This window comes from Kryptolebias marmoratus, linkage group LG6 (assembly GCF_001649575.2).
Source record: "Kryptolebias marmoratus isolate JLee-2015 linkage group LG6, ASM164957v2, whole genome shotgun sequence".
In the NCBI taxonomy this organism is placed as follows: domain Eukaryota; kingdom Metazoa; phylum Chordata; class Actinopteri; order Cyprinodontiformes; family Rivulidae; genus Kryptolebias; species Kryptolebias marmoratus.
Window position 1 is genome coordinate 3886935 of NC_051435.1, and position 25590 is coordinate 3912524.

A 25590-nucleotide genomic window follows, 5' to 3' on the forward strand; every position below is an offset into this window, starting at 1 on the left:
GGTTTATTGTTTCTTTTATTTTGTAAATTGTTTGTCTTGTTTTGTTTTCGCTCCTTGTGTCTTTGTAATCCTGTCATTATTCATGTCTCCTCAGTTTATCTCTTGTTTTCCTGCCATGCCCATCCTCACCTGATCCAGGTTGTAATCACTCACCTGTGCCCACTTCTCCTGATTAATGTCTGTCTTTAAAACCTCGTCATCTCCTGTTCTGACTGCTTTGTTGTTGTTTCATGCTCTGTTTGGTTCCCTTCATGTTTTGTCCCTCGAGTTTCGCTTCACGTTTGGGTCTAGTTTCTTTAATTTAAAATAAATTACTTTTCCTTGAACTTCAACATGAGTCTACAGCTTGGGTTCACTTCAGTCTCCACCCAACCTGACAGAAAACAGCAAACCAAGGACTTTTTCAACAAAACACTTTATTTAATCAATGCCCTGATTAGTATTCAGGGCGCTCAAGTATATTTCAATTTACTGCTGAGCTCAATCATCTAATTTTTGGCCCAATGTATTTACATTACAAGCCCCTTGCTGCAATTTTTCATCAAAACAAACAACAGAAGCCCCCACCACCCCACCTCTCCCTGTCTTTATACAGCGACTAAAGGATGGCAGACTTTAATTATATTTAATGAATCTTTGATAGAAGGACAAATATTGTATTTGTTATGGAACAGCCACATAAACACCATTCTCCTGGCCTACAGGAAATCTACACAAAGAACAAGTCAAGGTTTGTTGCATTTGTAGAGAATTTATAAGTCGTTTCTGGTTCTGAGATTCTTTAAAAAACAAAATTATTTAGAAAAAAAAAATCTTTAAATTTGAACTTGATAATTCTCTTGTCTAACACCACAGCTACATTCAACATGTAAACAGTCAGAAAACATCCCATGAGTGGTTAAAGGAACAATTCATTGTTTTTGAGTGGGGTTGTGTAGAATATATATGCCCAGTCAGTATCTTACCTGAATCAGACAGCAGCTTTCAGTTTGGAGAAACAGAGAGGGGGCAAGCTAACATCTACAGAGAAGAACAAATTTCTGACATCTAAAACAAAACCTTTCAAAATTTCACGTTTCCATAAAATGCTTGTTTATGTTAATTTATTTTTTCTTTAATTGAACAATGTTTGTGTTGCTACGTTAACGATGTGCAGGCTGACGTGGCTCGATCAATAAACACCTGGAAAAGGACCGGTCACACTGGCCTTATGCCGAGGTCTAACCATGATTGTACCAACCTCGTGCAGATATGATACGCTTGGCGTTAGCATTGAGCTAGCATGCTGGGATCTTCTTAGCTGCATCCTGACATGGTCCAAGAGAGTCATGCCAGGATGGGTGTTTAGAGCATAATGAGGGCATGGGATAGCATTTTGTGAACACATAAAATAGCAGGTTCATATTCCAGGTTCGAATAAATTACGTAAGTTATGAAGAGCTTAGCAGGAACATCATACTGAGTAAAGGGGCCTTAACGACAGATTCTTGTCTTTTCATCTTCCCAGGACAAGAAGCACATTCTCTTCTCTAATTACTTAATATTATTGTCTGTATGTGTTATTTAGGGATTAAACTGGTGGAAATCAAGTCCCTGCAAATCTGTAGCAAAGTGCACACGTGTGCTTGAGTCTAATTCAAACAAACAACTGCAGACAGTGAAATCAGGTGACCATAAAAGTAAAGACAGAAGCCTTTTTTCTGGAAATGTGTGTATGAGCCACGTTATACAGAGAAACGGCTGTTGGTTTGAGAGAGATGGAATAATTTCTAGAAATTAGCAGCAACGGTGCACACAATTAGCAAAGCAACACAAATATTGTGCATTTGTGGAAAAAAGAGGCAATGAAACAACAGTTTTATGTCAAACTGATGAGATATAGAAACAGTAGAGATTTATTTAAACTGCAAGGAAAGTTTTGAATAAAACCTTTCAGTTTAAGTTGTGAAGCTGCTGTTAACTTGACTCTTCTGCAAGATTCTCCAAACTGACATCACTCTGACTGCTGTCTGCTGCAGGTAAGATACACACTACTGCTACCTACTCCAAATAAACACCACCTCCAAGAAAAAAAACAAAAAAACTTGGAATTTTCCTATAATTGTAAATTGATTTTTACAAATATAAAAATTTTAGTCAAACTGTAAAACTCCTTATAATGAACTAAGTGAACTTGATCATTGACTTATTCTTACAGGACCTTAATCATTTGTTTATTAACACAAATATACACCTTTTAGAATAAGCTTCTCTAACCCGGTTACAGTCAAATCAACACTTTAACTCGGGGCATTATTTACACTGAAGCTGCAGTTTCTGTAAGAAGAACAGAACCTTTTCATAAACATGCGTCAGTAACATATAAAACAAGGCCAGTTATGAAACAATTACATTCACTGCATGACAAACTGCCCCAACCATGTTTAAACCACTTTACAGACACTATTTAAAGAAATTAATAATGTCAGAGCTACATCTCCAAAGCATCAGAATAATAATTCCTGTCAGTCAGGAAACGGCAGATTAGGGCCTCCCTTCAGGTATTACCTGTGAAGATAAGCAGAGAAAATTAAACTGAAGGGTGGATGGTTTAATGAGGTTAATTAAAAAAAAAAAAAAGAATAAATACAAGCTCATGAAAAAAAGCAAATAAAAACAAGTTCCACATTTTTATTTTTGCAATGAATTTCTTCCTGACTTGAACTCATTGATAAACAGCTTATTGTGTGATTTCTGATTCAGCATCAACAGTATTATTTTTTTCCATTAAAATTTATTTATTATCCGTTAACTCCTTCTCCATACTTTGTACTATTTTAGCCGTTCGTATATCAGAACGTCCGGCTCATTCAGGAAATAAAGTGCTATAACTTTTGGTTTTTGTAACTCTTACACTTTTTAAAGTATTTATCTTTATCTATGTGTCTTTAATTTGTTCATACGCATTGTACTTGTAGCTTTTAGCTGGCGTTTTGCTCCTAGTGTTCTGCTTCTTTTATCTTTAATAACCAAGTTTCAGTCTTTTTTGTACATCCAACAAAGTCACTGCCAAGTAATTCATCAAATCATCAAATTATCATTTACTACTGACATCATTTGTGATAATAATGGGATTTATAATGTATGTTTTAGTACAGTGCCCTGCGATGACTTTTATTTGTTTTGCTATGTAAATAATGTTAATAAGTCTTTTTATACAATCATTTAATTACAAACTGTAAACTTAGAAGATGTGATTGAACATAATAATAATCTGTTCCTTATATTGACAGTTAATATATACATCTTAATGTAAAAAACAAGATTCATATGATTTTTAAATTTTATTTAAGGTCTTATTTGACTTGCAACTGTATTTGTGATAATGTGTAGTGTTTCTTATGTAAACTGTTTTATTATATTTGTCTGAATGCTAAGAAAATTATAATTAACTAGCATTTTCCCAAAGCAGTGAAAGAGCACAATTATTTGCTGTGTACTTTATCAAATGTTCAATTTTAGTTTCTAATTCAGAGCAGAAGATTCCTCCTAAATTCAAACAAAACACAAGACTAAACCATAGTTTATTGTTTTTAGCTCCACATGAGTTGTGCTGCAAACCGTCTGAGTTTAAAGGCAAGTGAAATTACGACAGGTTCACTATCTGGGTCAGCTGATTGAACTCAACTCCTGTTTAGTTTAAAGCCAACATATTAAAACTAAAAATAGTGACGTCTCCTGCACAGAGGGTTCTGTGGCTGTGCCCTCCGGGTTGTGTGACCTACATACCCTCTGACAGAGTGGGACTATAAACACCCTGGATTATTTACAGAATGCGGCACCCTGTTGGTTTAATCATTTCATGCATTTAGTGCTATGTGCTGCACGTGTGCTGCCAAGTCAGGCATTTCAGCAGGACACGTAGAATAAGTCTGAGAGCTGTTTTATTTGGGCACTTTATGTAGCAATGTCTGATAGTTTAGAGAAATCACTGCTGCATGTTTTCTGCTACTGAAGAATGCACTTTTCCCTCTGGTAACATCTTATAACTGTGATATTTTGTCACAATCACAAAGAGCAAGTTTAAAACTGTACTGTTATCTACACCTAGTGGTTGAAGTCAGTATTACCACAAGTGGAAGTAAGAAACATGCTTTTCCAGCAATTAGACGCTGCCCAGTTTTATTAGATTCACATATATTCGTTACATTGATTATTTTAATCAGATAAATTATTATTTTAAACTATTTAATGTAGTTAAAGAATGAATTCAGCCTTCTTTTTTTTTCTGTACACATGTGCTTCATAAACACTGCTGCCAGTTTTCATGGCCAAGTTATTTAAACTGAATTTTACGGTGACTTGATAGCACAAACAAGAGCAGCAGCAGCAGCTAGCTGTAGCACTTCTGGTTCATCCTGCAGGAGTTTTACAATATTCTTTGCCAAAATAACTGTGTAATGTAAAACTGGCAGTAGTGTCCAGGTTTGTAAAATAGTTTTTACATGAACTGTTCTAATCTTTCAAATCTGAGCTGTTTTAAAGCGGCAACAACATTTAGACTAGCTGTTAACGGTTTCTCCAAAAAATTCATCTACAACAAGTAAAATGGTAATTCTTCACACTTTTTCCACAGAAGCCCACTTTAAATTGGTCAGAATATTTCTTTAAATGCATATATCCATATTCCATCTATAAAATATAAAGTGCCTCAAAGTAAAAAGACAAAAATAACAAGAAACAGAAAGGAATAAAAAATAACCTGTTGTCAGCTGACTCACTACTCGAAGCTGGGCTCGACTGTTTGCATTCCCGGACGTGAACTCCACCACCCCGCTCATGTCCGGGTCGGTTTGCCTGAGGGTCAGCCTGTGGACCGTACCCATCTTCTCCAGACAAACCTGAGGCCCCGACTGCAGGGCGTCCCCGTTCAGACTCCACACAGGGGACCTGAGGACCAGGTCTGAGACCTCACATTCAAAGCAGGCGTCGTCAGGGGCCACGACCTCCACGTCCTGTAGCTCCCGCACCATCAACACGGACTGGGCTTGGTTAGGGCACAAAAACAGGAGGGAGGTCAGGATAGCAGATTTAAAACTTAAACAACACAATTAGAGTCAACTAAAGAACTGGAACAAATTGTCTTTATAAGCTTCTGGTAAAACAAAAAAGCCTGGGTTCATCCTTTGACTCTGAATGTTTCAGAAATCAGAGTTAGGTGAATAAATCAACAAAGAAATAAATGATAAATGTTACTTTAAAAATGTTCAGATAAAAGAAATGAAAATAAGCTTAAATAAAGCAGCCCTAATTATTATTTCAGTCCAAATAAATTAATTTTTAAATTATAAATCAAAACACCAAGTTGGTTTGAAACTGCAGATCTGTGGAAATATCTGAAATCTTCTTACCCTCCACTGTCAGTTTGGCTGAGCAGCTGTACTCTCCGACCTGCACGCTGTACATGCCCTCATCCTCCAACGCCACCTGCTGGAGGATCAGTTTGCGGTAGCAGCCCTCGCTGCAGATCTCGAAGCGCTCTGAGGGCAGGATGACGTTACTGCCTTGGTACCAGCGGATGCTACACCTGGGGTTGGACACCGTGCAGTCCAGGATGACACGGCTCTTCTCCAGGGCTGTCTTATCCTGCAGAGGCTTGACGATGTTCACCGGCAGCTCTGAAAGGGGAGCAAATGGAGTTTGGAATTAAGAGAAATTATTAAAATTTATTCTGAAGATGTAGAAGATCTGTGGGTTTTAAAAACATCACCTGATCCCAAATTATAACACAAAGTTAAGTAACTAACTGTCTCTGTGTGTGTATGAGTGCCATTTTTCAGGCTGTTACCTAAAAAAAATCTCACAAACCACTGTACTGACTTTGATGGCACTCTCAGACTATAATCTTTGAAAGCCCACCTAAAACTGATTAACTGTTAGACTCAACCTGAGTCAAGATGGCCACCACAGCTGCTCATAATTAGCAAACTCAAAAATGGCTATAACTCAGTCAGGGTTTCAGATATTAAGCTTAAATGAGGTGTGGTAGAAGCTGGGACTAATCCACAACACATTTGACAACAATAGATCTTTGTTTCAAAGTTCAGCACGCAGCGTGGTGGGCTGAACGCTTTTCTCCAGGGAATGCTGAGCTTCATCTGTTCGGTACTTTCATTTTTAATTTCTGTTTCTGCTTGGCTGACCTCAACTGTACAAGCTGCCCAAAGCTGCAAAGGTACAATTTATCTGAAGAACGAATTTGACCCGAAACCCAGCCGAGAAGCACGGTTTGGATGGCTGCAACATTTAGTGCACTGGATGAGTTATTAATGGATATCTTTGTTATTCAACACTGATGGTGTTATTTTCCAGGCTGATAATAAGCAGACTCCTACAGCTAAATCATTAAAAACCGATACAGAGATCTCAGCGCCAACAAGGATCATCTGAACTCTCTGCCACAAAAATGAGATCTTTAGATAATTGAACATTTCTGGTGTTGACACTTTTATTATCTGCTGAAAGCTTGTATGGAGGCAGTATTCCAGCCAAAGGAGCACCAAGTCAAGGTATTAAATAAACATTTAACTTGGTGCTTCCATGATTTTGTCCAAACTCTGTAATTTAGTTACCTTCCACATCCAGGTAAGCAACAGATTCAACATTTCTGGCAACAAACTTGATCTCTCCAGAGTCTTCTGCTCGCACGTTGCACATGAGAAGAAAATGTTTTGTCCCTGAAATTGGAAAAATACAACTTTTTGAATCTCTGTTATGCTTTCAAGAAAAACCAAAAGTGTATAGATGTATTTATATCCAAGCTTACCTTCCTGGCGGATCTTGATGCTGCTGGTGGGTTGTATCCGCTCACCGTTTTTGTACCATTCCCCCGGCACGTCCTCCACAGAGATCTCACAAACAAACACGGCGTTCTGATCCTCCTGGATGTCCAGATCATCGAGGCCCTGAAGAACCGACAGCTTACGCTCTGCAGACAGATTTTAACATTAGAAAAAGAATTACAACTATGACCATGTTTGGGACTTTTTTCTCTAATCAGAAAGGCTTTTAATGCTGCCTTGCTGTAATACTCCCTTCATGTCAGTAGGTGGCAGTGTTGTTCTGCCCTGAGGCTCAAAGTGAGCTTACACAGTGCTATATTCACTGTTCTACCACTGGAGCTAAAAATGAACATGTTTTTCATTATTATGCTGCTTTCAGTGTCAGTCACAACTTTAGAAAATATAGCTACCATAGCTAACAATCTCTGAACTGGGATGTCTTTCATCTTCATCATATTATTGACGACAGACAAAGGAAATTAATTATTGGGTAAATGTGAAGCTGTTTCAACTACACTTTTATTTATGCTTTCAAACAGTCACATATTTCAAAGTTAACAGGGTAACACTGCTGTCAGATGATATTTAATAGGAGGAGAAAGAGTCAAATCAGCTAAACTGGAGCATCAAACTATGAAGGATTCAAAAAGATGTGGATAACCCCACAAAATATGGCATTTTTAATTTTTATGGTAACATTTTGTTTTTATTATTCTTTATATCTAAGTATTGTTTGTTGTTATGTTTAAGTTATCAGACTTCTTTTTGAAAATATGATTTTAAATGTTCCATATAAGACAAAAACATATTTTGTGTTTAAACCATCAACATTAATACAGATGGATGAAGTGTCTGTTTCCCTGCATTGTTCACAATTGAAGACAAAATGTGTGTGTGTGTGTGTGTGTGTGTGTGTGTGAGAGAGAGAGAGAGAGAGAGAGAGAGAGAGAGAGAGAGTGCCACCATTTACTTTTAGGAGCCAGAGGCTGCACACTTGGGATGTGTACACTACTTTCACTGCACCACAGGAATAAAAAATTACAGTTAAAAGTTAAAACATCACCACAAAATAGCTGAGTTATTGCATCGTGAACTAGTTGTCGATTTTTCCAACGCCTCAGATCTTTCTTTTAACATGTTTGTCTTTAACTTAAAGTGCGACTTTAATAACCTGAATAAAATAGGTGATGTCATAGCCTACCCAACCTATATCTGTATACCTGTATCACCATATCACACCACTCACTGCAGAGGCTCTTAGATTACAGGAATCATATTGTAACTTACCATAAACCTCCACTGTGCAGGACGTAGTAACATCTCCGGCGTCGCAAGTGTACACACCAGAATCAGTGACGTGGCATTTCATTATCTGGAGAAACCGTTTTCTTCCCATTGCATAAATACGCAGGTCTTTGCTCGGCTTCTGCTCATCTCCATTCTGAAAATGTTGGGGGAAAAAAAACAGAAAATATTATGTGTTTACTATCAGTTTTACAAGCATTGACACCAGAAATTATTGGAATATTTCTAATTTTGAATTATGGTGAAACTGGTCACATTAACAAATTGAAAATTGAGGCTTTTCTTGTATTGTAGGAAGCTATGTGTTTCTAAAAAATAAAAAGAATGCTTTGTATGATTGTCCAAAAAGAGAATAAAATACTTAAAACAACAACAAATAGGCAATATGCATGATAGCCACTTACATTAATAATGATTAGGATTATTATATTTGGTGCTTTAAATGTTTTTTTTTTTTATTTAACAAAACATGACAGTTTATTCAAGATTGCATGGCTGTGAAATGTTTGTCAGCATCTCAAATCCAGTTAGAAAACCCACAAAAAAGAAAAGATGACTTGCCTTCAACCATTTTACATCAACGTTGTGTCTCGACAGTTCGCACTCAAGAGAGATTACCGAACTATCAGGGACTTTCTGGTTTTCCAGTTTCCTAAAAATAGTCACCGGAGGCTCTGTCGAAGAAGAAGCGCAGTAAGTCCAACAACCAGAACCTTCTCTTACATTTCTACCAACTTCTGTATGCAACATGTATGGACTAACGTGATGACATTTTTATCCAAATGTCATCCTCTGCATTTCATTCCAGGCTCAAAGGGATGATGGATGCTGAGTGACAAGGCATGGAGGGGATTATTCTATAAGATGAGGTTAAAACCAGCACCTGTCTGAAAGACTGAGGAGAGCCGCTGCTTTTCATTGGATCGTTCAGGGCTATTTTGTGTTTGTAACGCGAGCCTGGATAAAAAGCAACGGTAGTCGAGACGTCATATTCCATTATCATGCCAGCACTGGCTGCCATTTGGCCAATACTGAGAGAACAACTTTAGCTACCGGCCCGGGGTCACAGCAAAACAATTATAGTAAAACTTTGTCTTTCATTGTTCTGTTGCTTCTGCATTTCTGCCACCTACTGACAGAAAATGAGCAAGCCTATAAGTTACTTTTTTGTGGTAACTATTACTTAAAGTTACTCATTGCAAAGTATGAAAACAAACATAAAAAGGTCATACTGAACCATATCAAATGGTGCAGTTTGAAAAAGTTTACTCCAGTAGTTTTTCAGATAGAGCTCAACTACATATCTACTATAAATACTATTCTACTATAATACTGTATCTGAAATACCTCTGTCTTTAAAGACAGAGCTACGCATTCAAGCAAATGTAGCTTGTGCAAAACTTCTGCTAAACTGGTAGGTTTATTAATAGCTGACCTATTTTCAGTCACTTTGACTCTTTCGAAAGGTAAACAAACAAACCTACTATTTGTTTTGTAAAATTACTTTCAATTAGGCATTTTCTGAATCACCTACCCTTCACAACAAGCCTTGCAGATGTTTTCAGATTCTCTACACAGAAAACAAAACTTCCAGTGTCTTCCACTGACAGGTTAGAGATGGTGACGCTGTGAACTTGTCCTTTGGCGCTCATACGGAAGTGATTCGTCGGCTTAAGCTGGATTCCGTTTCTGATCCACGTGCCTGGGACATTAGGATGGGAGAGCTCCACTTCAAAGGAAGCCGTTTCTCTCTCTGTGGTTTTAATGTCAGTTAGCCCTCTCTTGATTGTGATTTTCCGAGCTTGGGGGCAACAAAGCACAAAAGAGGAAAAAAAATAAAGTCATGTTTGTCAGAGCGGACTCAGTGTAACACTGAACAGATGTGGGTGTCCTTTTTCTTTTACGTAACGGGCTTGGAATTTGTTCTGTAGTTAAACAATGCAAGCTGGCACACATCGACAAGCTGATTTTAGCCATTTGAGCGCCGGGCTTTACAGAAAAGCCTGCTTGAAACTGCCAAGATTTTTCACTTATTCTAACGTAGATGTGGATTCCTGATGGAAAAAAAAAAAGGGAGTGTTTATTTTGGAGACCTGATGACAACAACCTTAATTTTGAAGGCCATGGTGTAAATTTAGACGCAATGAGAGAAGATCCAAATTCATAGGAGGTGCCAACAGCAGTCTGAAGTCCTAACTTTCCCCTTCCCACCCACACTGGTGTTGAAAGACCAGCCTTTAATTCACCCACTCACATGTGGATCACAGGACTGAGAAACATAAGCGCAAAGAAAAACAAGGATAAGTGCACCTTAATTGCTACAAGATGTTTTATAGTGTGTCAAGCTTTCTATTTTTGAAATATGCTTGTTCATTTGGAAATTTGTTACCAGATATAATGTTATAAGCTGATGTATAAACATCAAGTTTTGATTGTGTACCAGGATCAGAAAACCTGTTCAGTTTGGCATGTAAGAATACCACTTGTTGGTTACCATCATTTCCCAAATATAAGTGCTGCCTTGGTCCACAGTTACTCAAATTACCCCTACTCAGTTAATTGAGATTTGCATTCACAGGAAGCAGTGATGGAGGGTGGAGTTGCTGGTAACAGCAGTAAACAAACAACAACAACAGGGCATAGTGAGAACACTCACGCTCCACAGTGAGCTGGGCCTGAGTTCGGTCGTGGAGGGTTTCACAGCTGTAGACGCCGCGGTCAGCCATGGCCAGCATGTGGATGGTGAGGCTGTGCTTTCGGCCCTTGTGTTTCGGGGTATACTTGGCGCCAGGGTGGATCAGCACCCCTTGTCTCATCCACTGCACTTCTCCTGCATCTAGACTCACCTCCACCTCGAGAGTTGCCTCACTGTACTCCTCAGCTACGACTGGTGTCATTTTCTTGATGAACAGCAACTGTTGCTCTTTAAAAAAGAATGTTAAGAATTATTAGAAATCCCCATCTGTTATATAAACCATTTATTCATTTATTTTATTAATCTAAGTGCATAAGTTACGGCCAAGTGATAATGTTTTTGCCTATTGTGTGCATGATCATTTGTTTGTGCCATTAACAAAATATTTCACCAATCATTTAATGGATTTTAAAGTCCTTACTGGTTGTATATTTAAATCTGATTAACCTTTGGAGTCAACCCAAGATGGCTAACATTGCTAATCAAACTTTGCCTACACATAAAAAGCTATACCTCAGTGAATTTTACAGATGCTGAGCTAAAATTTGGTGTTGTAGTGGCTGACAGTCATTAACAACACACTCCAAGCACTGACAGATATCTCAATATTAAACTAGATCGTGCTAATTGTTGTTTTCAAAGTTTGACTAAAACTCTGGCATTAACGATGGCAGGGGATGTGCATTCCTTCAAGGAATGCAAGGTCTTTGTTCTCATTTCTGTCATCAAGCAACACAGTATGAAATAGACTAAAGAAAGTCAGTAAAGTTCAAGTTCAAACTAAGAGAACAAGCAAAAGCTCTGAGAAGCCTTACCCCTGCAGTGTAGTGTGCCAAAACTTCTGAACCACTTGTCTCTGTCAATAACAAATCTAAAAAAGGAACCTGCTCAGTTGTAGCCTCCAAAACTCTTCTTCAATACTAAAAATTAGCTTAAAACTGTAAACAAATATTATTTACAGTATGCTATGTGACACTGAAACTCTTAAGTTTGCTTCATTGTTGCTGATTACAGCCCTTTGTGGTATCATACAACAAATGCTTTTTAGGTTAATTTTATGTTTTAATTCATCCAGACAGGTTTTCTTTAGGTATATATGAGGCATCAACAACTCACCTTGAACCTGAAGTTCTGCCTCTGATACCAACCCCTCGGCATCAGCTGTCACTCTGCCGCTATCTGAAACCATGCAGTTGTTGATGGAGAGCATATGGCACAAGCCATGGCTGGAAACGACAGCTCGCTCATTCAGAGCAACCTGCTTGCCATTCAAGCGCCAAACCAGCTTAACGTCTGCTGGTGAAACGACACACTTAAACACTGCATCCTCCCCTTCACGGACAGTGATATTACGAAGCTCCGCTACGAACTCGACAACACGAGGGGCTGAAAAACATTCAGTTACATTAGAAGGATTTTAATCTAGAGCTCAAGATGACACAATTGACTGTTAGACCCTTTTAATTTTAAGGTAACTTATCACCAACCTGTGTTAAGGTTGGAAAACTGGACCAACTTACTTTCTGCAGAGACAGTGGCTGAGGTCCGGTCATCTGTAGATTCACAGACATATTCCCCCACATCTTCATCCATGAGTTGGTGAATGGTAAGGCTTCGCTCTCTACCTTGAGCCCGTATTGTGTACCGGCGACCTGGAGTTATCTCCTTGCCATCTTTAAGCCACTGGACGTCTCCTTTGGGCTTGTTGATTTCACATTGTAATGTAAGACTTTTACCCCTCTGAGATACAACATTCTTCAGTTGTCTGATGAATTTTACTTTCATTTCTGAGAAAGAGTCACAATTTCAGTCATTTAAGTTTGTTACACATATAGAGCAATGGTTTACATACAGATCAGGAAAGCTATATTCTTACCTTTGACTGTAAGACTGAAAAACATTTCATCTGTGCTTATATCACAGATATAGTCTCCAGAATCTAACAGCTGCAGAGGATTAATGGTGAGCTTATGCGTTTTACCCTCACTGGAGATATGAATGTTGTCTTTATTCAATAGCTGGCCATCTTTCAGCCACCGAACGTTAGCTCTTTCATGGCTCACAGTGGCACACAATGTGACGCTCTCATTTTCATAGGCTGAGATATTATTTTTAGCAATTTTATTAACAAACTTGGCAGGCGTGTCTGCAGAAAACAATAATAAAAAAAGATTAACAAAGAACCTGTTTTGGGGAAAGACAAAACACACCATTCATAAACCAACAAAATGTAAAACTAAAATGCAACTTGATTTTTACCTTCCACTTTCACAATTGTTATCAACTTGTCGTCGATGGCATCGCATATGTATTCCCCTGAGTCTGAAGGTTGAAGTTCAGAGAGAACAAGCTTCCTCACCACGTCGTGACTATCAATTTTTACCCGATTGCCTTCATTGAGTATCTCGCCATTCCGTAGCCACTTAACAGATGCATTTGGTTGAGACACTTCACACTCCAGAATAAGGTCATCTCCTGCTGCCAGCACATGATGCTCTGGATTTCCTGAGTTTCCAATGATCTGCACAGGAGGCTCTGAAGATTAGACACATTCACATTATTTTATGTTCTAAGACGAGGAGAAATTAACCAAATTCATGACTCATAAATTGCTTACATGGTTACCTTTGACAGTTATATGAAAGACCATCTTATCATCTCCTGCATCGCAGGTATATTCTCCTGAATCTTCGATTCCAGCATTAAGAACAACCAGCGATCGGAAGACGTCTTGCTCTTCGCAGCAGTATCGCTTAGTATCGTCAATAAGATGATTATCTTTGTACCAGCTGACTGAGGAGTTGGCTCTTGAGAGTTCACACACTAAAATAATATCATCTGACACCAAAAACTGTCTTTCTGTTTTCGCCTCAGTTTTCCCAAGAATTTTTACAGGCAACTCTGTAAATGAATAAAACAACAATAGGACAATGTTGGGGGAAAATAGATTTTTGTGTATTGTAAGCAAAAAGGAAGGAAAGAAAACTTTGTTTTGATGCACTGTAAAGAGCCACAAAGCCCCAAAAGATGGTGGTTACCTCACATGTTTTACAAACCCAAATATGAAATGTGAGAACCAGAGTAGTTTTTAATTGGTGCTGTGGATAACCAATATGAAGACCTGCTTGGATCAAGAACCACAGGGAACAGCAACAATTAAATTAGTTAAATTTGGGGTTTGATGCTGTAACACTAAATGTTAGATTGTTGGTTGCAGTCACTGTCTTTGTAGGACATTTAGTAAATCAATAGTATCAGCAAGCTTGTTTCCCATTGGTTGTAAATGATATTTGTCCGTTTATTTGGTTCCTTCCATGAGGAAACTTGCAAGCACCATCGTCACACATTCTGCATCAGCACGACATCTCATCTTGTCTTAATAAGACGTTCTTCATCAGATGTTGGGAAACAAGAACATTAGATGAGAAGTGGGCTAATGAAAATAAGATACATGGACCAGAGGAGAAAAAATCAGTCTTTACGAGTGCTGCTACACAAGCAAGCCCAGTGAAAGAAACTATGCACAGAGGATATGGGACCTGTGCTTTGGTACCCCAAAAAACTGACCCAAAAACTAACTGCTGACCCCAGATTCTAATGTTTGCAAGATGAATTTACTCTCAAAACTGGAGGAAAGAGAACTTGTGGTGCCAGTGGTTACTGGCACTACAGGCAGAGTGGCACCAACAGATTCAAGGAACAACCTCAGAGATCTCTGTCCAGATGAGAGCAAATCTTGTAACATCTACAGTATAATACTGTAGACCCCTCACACCCCCAGGCCTCTGGTAGAGAACCTGAGGTTGAAGTTAAATCACCAAAGGATAGGGTGAGTGGAGAGTATCATTTCTTGGTAGGAAGCTTACCAGTTATGCAATACCATAATACCCCAAAGTATTATGGCATAACAATTAAATATATATGGTTTATGAAATTATATATTCATGTAAAAAAAATATAAAAACCTACCTTGTACATTCACATTGAAATGCATCACATCATCTTTTGCATCACAAATGTACTGCCCGCCGTCCTCCATTGTTAAAGAGTGAATGGTTAATTGTCGCATGATGCCATCCTCCAGGATAGTGGTATTCCTGGAGTCCTCTACTTCCTCCCCGTTCTTCTTCCAGGTGATTTCGGCATTGGGTCTTGAAACCTCACAGTCTAAAACCAGAGTCTCACCAACTGCTTTCTCAACACTACTTGCCATCTTTCTGGGACGTATGAAGCGAACAGGAGGTTCTGTGTGTCAAAAAATAATAAATATTACTTATAATAAAATACTGAGACCTCAAAACATTTAAATGAGTTTCATTTTTAGCTTTTTACCTGCTATGTTTACAAAAAATGTCACAGAATCATCCCCCGTGTCACATACATATTCTGCTGAGTCTTTGACAGTTGTTTCTGGTATAATAAGTCTTCTGTAGACACCATCCACTTCTAGAATAAGATTGTCATTCTCCTCCACCTCGAGTCCGTCTCGATACCACCGCACCACTGCGTTGGGTCGAGAGATCTCACAACTCAGCACCATCCTTTCGGAGGTCTGCTGACACAGTTCCATTTGTGACTGACTTGGGGATAGGATTTGCACCGGAGGTTCTGGAGGGAGAAATTTAGATCTAAATTATACAGTTATCTGTTAAATGACATGTAAACTTCATGTATTTTTTTTTTTTTCGTATTTCGAAACACCAGATGAGCAGCACAATTAAAAGTGCAAGCAACTGAAAACCTCATTGATCCACATTTTTCAAAAGCTGGAAATAAGAAATTGCAATCTTCAGCATTTTACAGGACTTGTGCAACAACTGAGTCTTTCTGGAACAGTTACTTATCAGGACTGTCCTTGGGTGAACTTGGTATTCATTCTTTTTTTTTTAACTCATCAATTAGTTTGTCTTTTCAGTCTACTCTTCATTAAATGTGATCAACCTGTTCAGACACCACACAGTATTACTCAGAGTATTTTTCCTGGGCGTCAGCTCCAAAAAATAAAAATAAAAGAATAAGCTTTAAAACTAATGCCTGCAGCCACAAATCATTTGATTAGTTCTTTTGATGGTGAACATGTTTTACATCCATCATTTTGTGTGTCTTCATGTGGGTGCAGCAAGACAAAAGACTTTAAAGAAACGTCTGGTGGTTATCCAGTTTGTGCAATTTGAGAACAGAATTTTCACCCTTTCTTGGATCAAGGACCTTTAGAACAGGTAGTTGAATAAACGCTTGTCTATATCTCTCTGAATTTTATTTTTTTGGGGTAAAAGCTAGCTTGTGCCTTTAAAATCAATAAATACATATGGTGATATGTTCAGCTGCAATACTTAGATGTTTTTCTGTATAAACTCAACAGTCTTACCTGTAATGTTCAGGTGAAAGAATCTTGAATCATCAGCTGTATCGCAGACATACTCTCCAGAATCTTCAACTCTGCTTGACAGAATCTTGAGTCGTCGATATGGGCCTTCTAGCTTAAGCTTGATGTTTTCAGACTCTTGAAGTTTCTGGCCATCTTTAAACCAGCTGACAACACCGTTAGGACGAGATAGTTCACAGCTCAAAATAATTTCTTCAGGAACATGACGGTCGAGGTGGACATCCTCTTTGGGGTGAACTATCATAACAGGAGGCTCTATGGAGAAAAAAACAAAACATTGAAGCATCATTTCAACACTCTAAAATCAACACATTTTATAAGAATGTGAGCAATTTAAGGTTTTATAATACCTCTTATGTTAACCTTGAAGATTAAAATGTTGTCTCCTGCACGGCATGTGTACGTCCCTGTGTCAGACAGTTGGACTGAATGTATGGTTAGATTTCTTTCAGTTCCTTTTGTTTGTACTGTAATATCATTGTTTGACTGTATTTCAGCTCCATCTTTGTACCACTGGACAACGCCATCAGCCCTCGACACTTCACATGACAAAATGAGCTGCTCTTGTTCCACAGCACTGTGAAAAAGGTCCTTCTCTGAGACATCAGTAAATGTTACTGGCGGTGCTGTGGAGAACAGTACACAAAAGATGTAAGATGTTGCTTGAAAATGAAACTCAATATTTCTGCTCATGCATGCAGCAGCTGTAAGGTCAGATTTACTCAGCCTGAACATGCCGATCTCAAGACTTGCTATTTACGTAACAACTCATCACAGATACCGTATTAATCAGTGAATGTTAATCCTCCTTCGAAGCAAACTGAAAACATTATTTGAAGCAGTGCAATTATGTAATGCTATGACCATATAAGTAGTTAAAACACTAAAGCGCAAATCAGTTTTCCTAAAAGAAGCATGTACACAAGAATCAGCTTTAATAAAATTAAAACTTTAAGAAGAAAATCAGCTTTGATGTATGGTGATAATAGGGATTTGCTTTCTTCAGTATTAGAGGCCATGAAGGTGTACACAACTGAAGGATGAAATTAGCTTGCCAAGAAAAAGCTTAGCATATCACCTTTCACCTCCCCACAGAAATCGCTGATATCTGAATCATCATCAGATTTACAATCATACACCTCAGAGTATGAAGATGTGGCCGACTCCATGACCAGTGTCCCCTTATTTCCCTTTGATTCGACCTTTGTGTTCAATTCTGGCAAGAGTTTTATCCCATCCTCATACCAGCAGGTCTGGATTGCAGGGTCTGGGATTTCACACAGCAGTTTGTTCAGGCTGTCTGCTTCAACAGAAATGCTCCTCTCAGCCTCTGGAACAGCTGAGAATCAAACCCACGCTATAGGACTTTCATTTCATTGAACATTAATCAGATAGACATCAGACTTGATGTGTTATGTTGGGCTAAGTAACATATTTGGGTTTACTTGGTTAAGAGTAGAACATACAAGAACACACACACAAACCAAGGTTTGTGCCAATGCAGACTACGAGGGAAATCATTGTTATGAATACCCCTAAAGCTGTCACCAACATGTTAGTTTGTAGTTTTCGAATGACACACATGGCCACAGAGCACATTTAGAGTTATTTATAGTTTTGTCTGTTTTTTCAAGTTCATGTCAAGTTCAGGTCTATTAGCACTGCTGGAAAACTGTAAGCAATACTAGATTTTAATTTCACTTTTGATGCCTTTGTCAAAAATACTTTGTCATTTCTTTCGAATCCTGACTTTAAGAAACGGCACGCTTTGGGCTCATTACAAGGACAAAGAGGCACAAATTTTTCCCCTCATGCTTGCCTTCCTAGACTGGTTCTATTAGATCCAACTATCCAGAACATAGATGGTATATATCTGAACCACCAACCAAAAACCAGAAGCCGAAACCAGAATGGGACTAGTTTTTTCACAAACTAGGTCCTGCTGGTTTCAATTCCCAATAACAAGAGAAGGTGGAAACTTTTGGACTAAAATATATATAGTCTATGATTGAGACCAACAGAACCTTGTGACCAAAAAGATCTCTCTCTATTCCAGTCCAAATTTTGTGAAAACTCTGCCAGTAAAATTTAGACACATCAAATATTTATCTACCTTCAAAACCCAACTTACAACTTACCTTGTTAAAAAAAAGTCTTAGGCAATATTTGATGTTTTATGACATTTAGATTGTTATAATACTGTTTTAAACACCCTTGTGACCTAGCTTCTTATTAGATACTTTGTAACGTTGTTAAAAAAGAGCTATAATTATTAGAACTGGTAAAAGAAACTGAATGCTCTGTTGTATTCACCAACTATAGCTGCCAAAGTTGCCCAAATAATTTTTGCTGCTGGAAGAGATTTAGCATCTAAAAACAAGATTGATGAAGGATTAAATTGCAAGGTAAAGCCCAAATCATAGGCTTACAAACACAAAAAAATCATTGGTAACTTCATGAATTACTTAGTACAAAAAACAATTGTTCAATTTCAACTCCTGCCTGGTTCTAAAAATGCTAAATTGCAAACAACATCAGATTATAGCTTGAAAGCCCAAGATTTTATCTTATTTATTTATCTTATCTTTATTTATTTTTGACAAGTATAACACAAAGCAACAGATCACTACTGCTTCTTAAGGAGAGAATTTTTTTTGTTTAAATTTAGAAAAAAAAAAACAGTCTCATTGTTGCATTTTCTAATATGAAGTATATCAATAATCATTAGTCCCAGTAAAAAAAATGTTTTATCTTAGATTGGTCTAATAGCCAAGCATTAAGTCAAAGTTAGTAGTTCAGACAGAGCTCAAAATACTTAGATCACCTGCAACATCCACCTTGAATTGTATACGATCATCTGCGCTCTCACAGTTGTACAACCCAGAGTGCCCAACTTCTGCTGATTTAATAACCAGCGCTCTCAGCTTTTCATTTGTGTGGATTTCATATTCACTTGTTGGCAACAACTGTTCTCCATCTTTGCACCAACAGACTTGAGCAGCTGGCTCTGAGACTTCACATTGCAGCTTAATTGGGCAGCCTGCTTCAACAAATTTGTTTCTTGCAACCTCTGGTAGGACTGAAAACCTCACAGGGGTAGCTGTGGATTGCATAATATTACAGAGCACTTATGTTAAGCTCACATTGTGGCTTTAAAAATGTTCTGGTTTTACTGTTCTAGCACAGGCTCCATTGGGAGATAAAGTTTATCTAAGTTCTTCGACTGAGGAAATTGTTTTGTAGCAATTTAGACAAATGCAGAACTAGTCAAAGTTAAGTAAATGTATGAACAAATATTTATGTTTCTAAAAATGAATATAATTCACCTTCGATATCCACATGAAAGGTCACAACATCATCAGCGAGGCTACAGCTGTAGAGGCCAGAATCAGAGACCTTAGACGATTGAATTATTAGCTTTCTGAGGGAGCCATCTCTTTTCATATCAAGGCCTGTTTTTGAAAAAAGCTCCACTCTTTCTTTAAACCAGGAAACTTGGGCAGTAGGGTCTGAGACCTGACACTGTAGGATAATTGGAAGACCAATTCTAATTATTTTGTATTTTTCTGCAACTGGGATTGCCATGATCTTTGGTGATTGGCCTAAGAAAGGAGAAAATTACAAAGGAATAGATAAGAGAGGAATTCACTAACACGGCATTAAACACACTTTCCAGCTAGTCATCCCACCTTCCGAAAATCATTCAGGACAGAGTACATTTTTACCACTCAAAGGGAAAAAGATAAATGTGGTATGCAACCTTAAGAAGATGCCAAAAACAAGAATAAATCACCTTTTATGTCCACCTTAAAGGTGATGCTGTCATCTGATGTTGAGCATTCATAGATACCAGCATGCTTGCTTTCTGCTGAGGGGATGAGTAATTTTCTTGTCAGACCATCTGATTGTATTTCCACATTGTTCTGAGGCAGGAGTTTGATGTCATCCTTATACCAATCAACATGAGTTGAAGATTCATGAGAGAGTTCACAGCTGAGGACAAGAGGATTGCCTTCTTGGATGAGCTTGTTCCTCTCATTCTCTTGGAGCTCTGAGAACTTCACAGGTGGTGCTATAGATTTTGGACATCATAAAAAAGAATGACTTAATAAACTTCATAAACGAAGTAACAACATAACTGATTTGAAAACTTCAAAATGGGACCTTAAGGTCAATCAGCACAGCAAGCTGAAGATGAAGATACCTTAGATCATCGGGACTTCTGATAACACAAACAACTGACACATCAACAAACATAAGCAAACACACAAAAAAAGAGGAAACCCAAGAAGCAAGTGTGTGATACTAATATCATTCTAGACAAACTAAAGGGTAAGATAAGATCGTAAGATGTAGACAAGTCTGAAATGTTTGGTTAAGGTACAGGAAATGTTTTTTGTTAGTGCTGTTGTTAATAAAGAAAGAATTAGATATTCTCAAATGCAACATGAATAAACTGACAGTGTGAGTTGTATTAGAAATGTTCTGTTTTGAAGAAGCAGAGGTTTACATTATTTTCTGTTAGGCGAAGAAAAACACAGTTAATGTTGTTACTTTCTCTCAGTGCTGTGCAAGACAAGAAAAGTGCCAAAAAGTTTCTGAACATCACCTTTTACATCCACAGAGAACTGGATGTCATCATCCTTTGACTCACACCTGCACACATCAGTGTGAGTTTGCTCGGCGGATGGCACTACCAGACTTCTCAAATTCTCCTGTGATTGGATGTCTGCTCCTTTTTCTGGCAGGAGCTCTGTTCCATCCGTGTGGCAACTCACTTGTCCACTTTGGTCTGACAGCTCACACTGCGGAGCTACGGGAGAGTCAGCCATTACTGCCTTGTTTTGGTCAGCCTCATATATAGCTGAAAATGTCTGAGGAGGAGCTACAAGATTGAATGTACAATAGAAACAATCAGTAAAATATGTTGTCTTTTCAAGCAAAACCCTTAAAACTAGAACATTTGACACCAATAGCATATCTGTTGCAATTTATAGCACATTTTAGTAATAAGATAACTGTAGTAACCGTAATAGTTTGATAATAAAAATGTAACATTTAGGTAATACCATTTAATTACCAAAGCAGTGACTTTCAATGGCAGTAACGTACACTCACTGACAAAGAAAATTAAGCTCCCTTACAGACCAAAGATAAGTACATAAATGATTTGATTTGAATGACTTTAGAAAACAGGGCAGGCAGCTGGCAGAGTATTCAACAATCAGTCAAAGACAGTATGTAGAGGTTACCAGACTCAGAGGAAATCTCACAGAAGCATTAGATTGCATTACACAGAGTTGTTTGATAGGAGTCACATTGTCAGTTTAAAGGAGGTTTGTTGTATCTTGCAAATGCCTGACATGTGAGGCATACAGATATCACAGTGGCCCAATTTTGAAACCAATGGGTACATGTCCTGAAGGCTCTAGTCATTAAAGACAGACTACACCCATGGAGAATTGTTGTATTGTGCATCAAGCGCTATGGAACTCCATGACATCTGCACCATGTCTTGACGACTGTCATCAACTGGACTACTGGTTGACTGTACCAACCATATGCTGTCATTAACACCAGAACATAGATGGCTATGTCTGGAGTGATGCCGTAACTAGGAGGCATAGACTGATGATGGGTGGCAGTGTAACATTTTCAGCTATGAATCACAGGCTCTGCATTACCACAAATGACACTCATGTGCACACATAGTGGCTCCAGTGGGAGAAGACCAATCCTGACAATGTTGTGTAAAGACACACTGGCTTTACTTATGGTTTCATGGTGCTGGGAACTACAGGGCATGGCTTCAGGTCACCTCTGCTAATGATTCAAACAACTAAAATGGGACCAGCAGTGTGCCTGTATCACCAATTCCATTATCTATTAAATCTGACATATTAATTAGCACAATACATACAGATTTATTTCATTTCCACCACTCTGTCTGGGTGATTAACTTATTTTTTTGTCAGTGAATGTAATAAATTCTAGTGCTATGGTATGATGACTACCATTTAATAACTATATGATAACTACTTCCTCATCAGTTTTAAGTTATTGCCATAATAATAAAAAACATGACCAGGTTTCTTGTCAAAACTTTGTACCATTACCAAAATTAATTTGGAATACTAACAACAATGGTTTGTGTCACCTTTGACATCTACGTGAAACTGCACTGCATCATCTGTTGTCTTGCAGCTGTAAGTCCCTGCATGAGACAGCCTCGCTGACTGGACAGCAAGTATTCGTCTGGAGCCTTCTTCCAGCATCTCTTGCCCAGCAGCTTCAAGAAGTTTTAGTCCATCCTTCAACCAACTTACTTGAGTGTTTGGATCTGATATCTCACACTGTAGCATTAATGGTTTACCAACTTCAACAGACTTGTTCCTCTCAGCCTCCAGAAGTGTTGTTATTGTCACAGATGGAGATGGGGTTGCTTGAGATAACATCAAGAGAAAGTTCCATCACTATTATTGGCTACAACAACAGAAATGCTTTAAAAATAAACAAAAAAAAGAGCAAAATCTCAAAACAAGATTAGTCGTGCCAAAAAGTCTCAAGTTAAAAAGTCATATAGTGTTCTTTGGTATTAGTAACTTCTTAAGAGATATCTTTGGTTAGGTTTGAGATAACTACGCATTCAGATTAGAATTTAACACTAATATCCTGTAAATATAAATCTTTTCCTTATTGGTAATGTTCTTTCCAGACCACTCAAGCTCAGTTTTGCTTTTACAACTAATTTAGTTTTAGTACAGTAAAAATTCAGGTGAGTAAAAAGTAAACATTTTAAAATGTCAAGGAGTGCAAAAAGCAACCTTTTCATTTTACACAATGTCAACATCGTGCCCATCTATTTTTTATAATGCTAACCATTTAAATCACCTTCAACAGCCACCTTATTTGCATTGACACTGCCACTCCAATGACTGTCACTTGTACTTGACAGATATATCTCATCTGATTGCACTGTAGATGTCTTCTTGGTGTAGGAAAAGTCTACAACGTTAATGGATGAGCTTTGCCCACAGGAAACAGTGCTGTCCTCTTGGTCCTGTGCAGTTTCTGTGGTGTGAAGACACTCTCCTTGACCAGTTTCTTCCTGACTCGATCGATGCAGTAGCGTTGAAAGATTAGATCCTTTTTGTCCTGCATTATAAATATTATCCCATTTGACAAATGTATGCAAGTTAAGATGTTCCGTTTGGAAAGTCTCTATTTCCTTAGTCTTAGATAAGTCCAGTGAAGCAGAACTGACGAAGTCACAGAACTTCTCTGACAGAACAGATGGTTCGTGCAAGGGTATGTTTAAGTCTTCTGATTGGTCAATAACAGTCCTTAAAGAGTTGTGGGAACTCACTGAGAGGACATTGTCAGACTGTGAACAATCTAGAAGCCTCTCTGAAAGTTCATCTGGCTTCTGAGTAGACCTACACTGGCCCTCTGATTGTACCGCAGCACTATGTAAGGATTCAAACGGCTTATCTAATTTACAAAACTTGTTTGGTTGGACTGGTGAAATCTGTAAGGTGTTAGAACTTTGCTCAGATTGAATATTTGATATCTGTTGGAGGTTACCTGGTTTTAACTGCACAGTTGGAATCTTTAGGGAGTTTTGTACCTGTTCTGATTGAAAAAATAGTACCTTGGAAGTAAATTCCTCAGATTTAGGTGCAGTTTGTAAAGAAATACAGCACTCATCTTTCTGTCCAACTGTCCCCAGGGAATCATGATGTTCTTCAGATGGGACTTCTTTATGCTGTACAGAGTAAGTAAATTCCTCACCTTTTGACTTCATGGCCTGTTTAGTATGATGCTGGACGTTGGATAGGATTGTTGTTGACTTAACTGAGTGACAGCACAGTTGAGGTTGGGCCTTTATTGTTTCTTGTGAGCCATAGAGCTCCTTTGGTTGTTCCTTTGAAGTACAGTTAGTTGTAAAACTTATGGCTGATTGAGGAGTAATCATATCTCCTGCATGGTTTTTGTATGAATCTCCCCCTTTGTCAGTGAAGATGTCAGAATAGCATTTTAAGGACTTCTGAACAGGTTGATCAGAGTGAGCCTCTTCTGTGGACTTGTTCCTTTCTTGGTCAGGGGAGCACCTTGGCGATGTAGCTATAAGCATTGTGATGTACACAGAAAAAGGTTTTCAGTTGTTGGTATTCTCAATACTTCCTTCCACACATATTTTCATAGCAGTGGTGGTTAGCATGGAGTTATGGGATAATCCATTGCAAAGACAAACAAGAAGGTCGACCAGGATTGGTCTGAAAGTATGCTTCAATATGTCTCCCTTAAAATGACTCCGTCTGTCATGCCATCAATCTGTGCACTAATGCCTTAAAACCTAGAGTGTAAAATATTTACATCTCTTAGATAAGACTTTGTTGTCATTGCAACGGGAAAAAGTTCAGGGCAGCAATGTGAATGAGAGGATCTGGAGATGAACAGAACATAAGATGACTTTAAGAGTTGCAAGTTTGAAGCAAAGATGATGGTTAAAATGAAGAATGGTTTGACAAACACAACACATATGTTAGTATGACCAGCAGCTAAACATCTACCAAACAACCACATGTTTAATTAAGAGCCAAAAACAACAGCAGTAAAATGGCTCAAGACCAGGGATGACAGCGTAATACAAAGCAATTTTTAAAAGAACAAAAAAAAAAAAAAAAAGACAAATGGCTCAGATGATTGAGCTAACAGTGAGATACACCACTATTGTTAGTGGCATTTATGGGCTGGGTTAAGATGGATGATTGATTTTGAAATATCAAATCACCTTTGACATCCACAGTGAATTGGACTGATGCATCAGCTACCTCATCAATCTCATCACGATAGTGACACTGTCCGGCTGTTTGGACAAAGCCAAAGAGAAAACAATGAGCTGGGAGATTGCGCCACGCATGTAACTAACTTCTTGAGTCTTAAATGTGCAGGTGCAATGAAGAACAACACCTTTTAGGTTCTCATGTAACTCTGCTTCATTTGATGTGTTACAGCTAAACCTGCCATCTCCAGACAAGAATTCTGACTGGAGGGGCAAGATTTGGCTGTCTTCTGTTTTGCCAGCTTCCATTTTCAGATATATCGGGGTTCCATCTTTGTACCAGCAAGCTTTTGCAATGGGATCTGAAATCTCAAACTGCTGAACAATTTGGCAGTGTGCTTCAGGTGAATTGGTCTTCTTGTCAGGGTCAAGCAAGTTTGGAGGTGGCACTACAAACAATCATTGGGGAATAATTTCAGTGCATTTCACTCTTAGATTTTGAGAAAAACAAGAAAAGCCATCACACATTTTAACATGAAGACAGAACTATAAGCCACAAAAAGAATAAGCCATGACATAACGTAAAATACATTTGCAA

General features: G+C 38.2%; 1 protein-coding gene across 12 annotated transcripts in view; it reads right to left on the reverse strand.

The window, feature by feature from the left end:
• Positions 1–396: 396 nt before the first annotated feature.
• LOC108244293 (obscurin-like protein 1) overlaps positions 397–25590 on the reverse strand; it is a 35503-nt gene continuing 10309 nt past the window's right edge. For 4 of the 12 annotated variants that reach the window (XM_037975987.1, XM_037975982.1, XM_037975988.1 and 1 more), the window contains 27 exons: positions 25181–25441; positions 25002–25076; positions 23087–24331; positions 22365–22649; positions 20817–21092; positions 20001–20279; positions 19534–19809; positions 19032–19307; positions 17286–17546; positions 16558–16833; positions 16190–16462; positions 15154–15429; positions 14791–15066; positions 13447–13722; positions 13081–13356; positions 12698–12967; positions 12342–12608; positions 11938–12207; positions 10783–11049; positions 9661–9927; positions 8688–8800; positions 8109–8262; positions 6806–6967; positions 6612–6716; positions 5391–5657; positions 4742–5026; positions 397–2547 (listed from right to left, as the gene is read on the reverse strand). In XM_037975987.1, coding sequence (XP_037831915.1) covers positions 2537–2547; positions 4742–5026; positions 5391–5657; positions 6612–6716; positions 6806–6967; positions 8109–8262; positions 8688–8800; positions 9661–9927; positions 10783–11049; positions 11938–12207; positions 12342–12608; positions 12698–12967; positions 13081–13356; positions 13447–13722; positions 14791–15066; positions 15154–15429; positions 16190–16462; positions 16558–16833; positions 17286–17546; positions 19032–19307; positions 19534–19809; positions 20001–20279; positions 20817–21092; positions 22365–22649; positions 23087–24331; positions 25002–25076; positions 25181–25441 — 7325 coding nt within the window. In that variant the 3' untranslated portion in view covers positions 397–2536. The remainder of the gene's footprint in view (positions 2548–4741; positions 5027–5390; positions 5658–6611; positions 6717–6805; positions 6968–8108; positions 8263–8687; positions 8801–9660; positions 9928–10782; positions 11050–11937; positions 12208–12341; positions 12609–12697; positions 12968–13080; positions 13357–13446; positions 13723–14790; positions 15067–15153; positions 15430–16189; positions 16463–16557; positions 16834–17285; positions 17547–19031; positions 19308–19533; positions 19810–20000; positions 20280–20816; positions 21093–22364; positions 22650–23086; positions 24332–25001; positions 25077–25180; positions 25442–25590) is intronic. The other 8 variants (XM_025009154.2, XM_025009153.2, XM_037975984.1 and 5 more) reach the window with 7 other exon arrangements.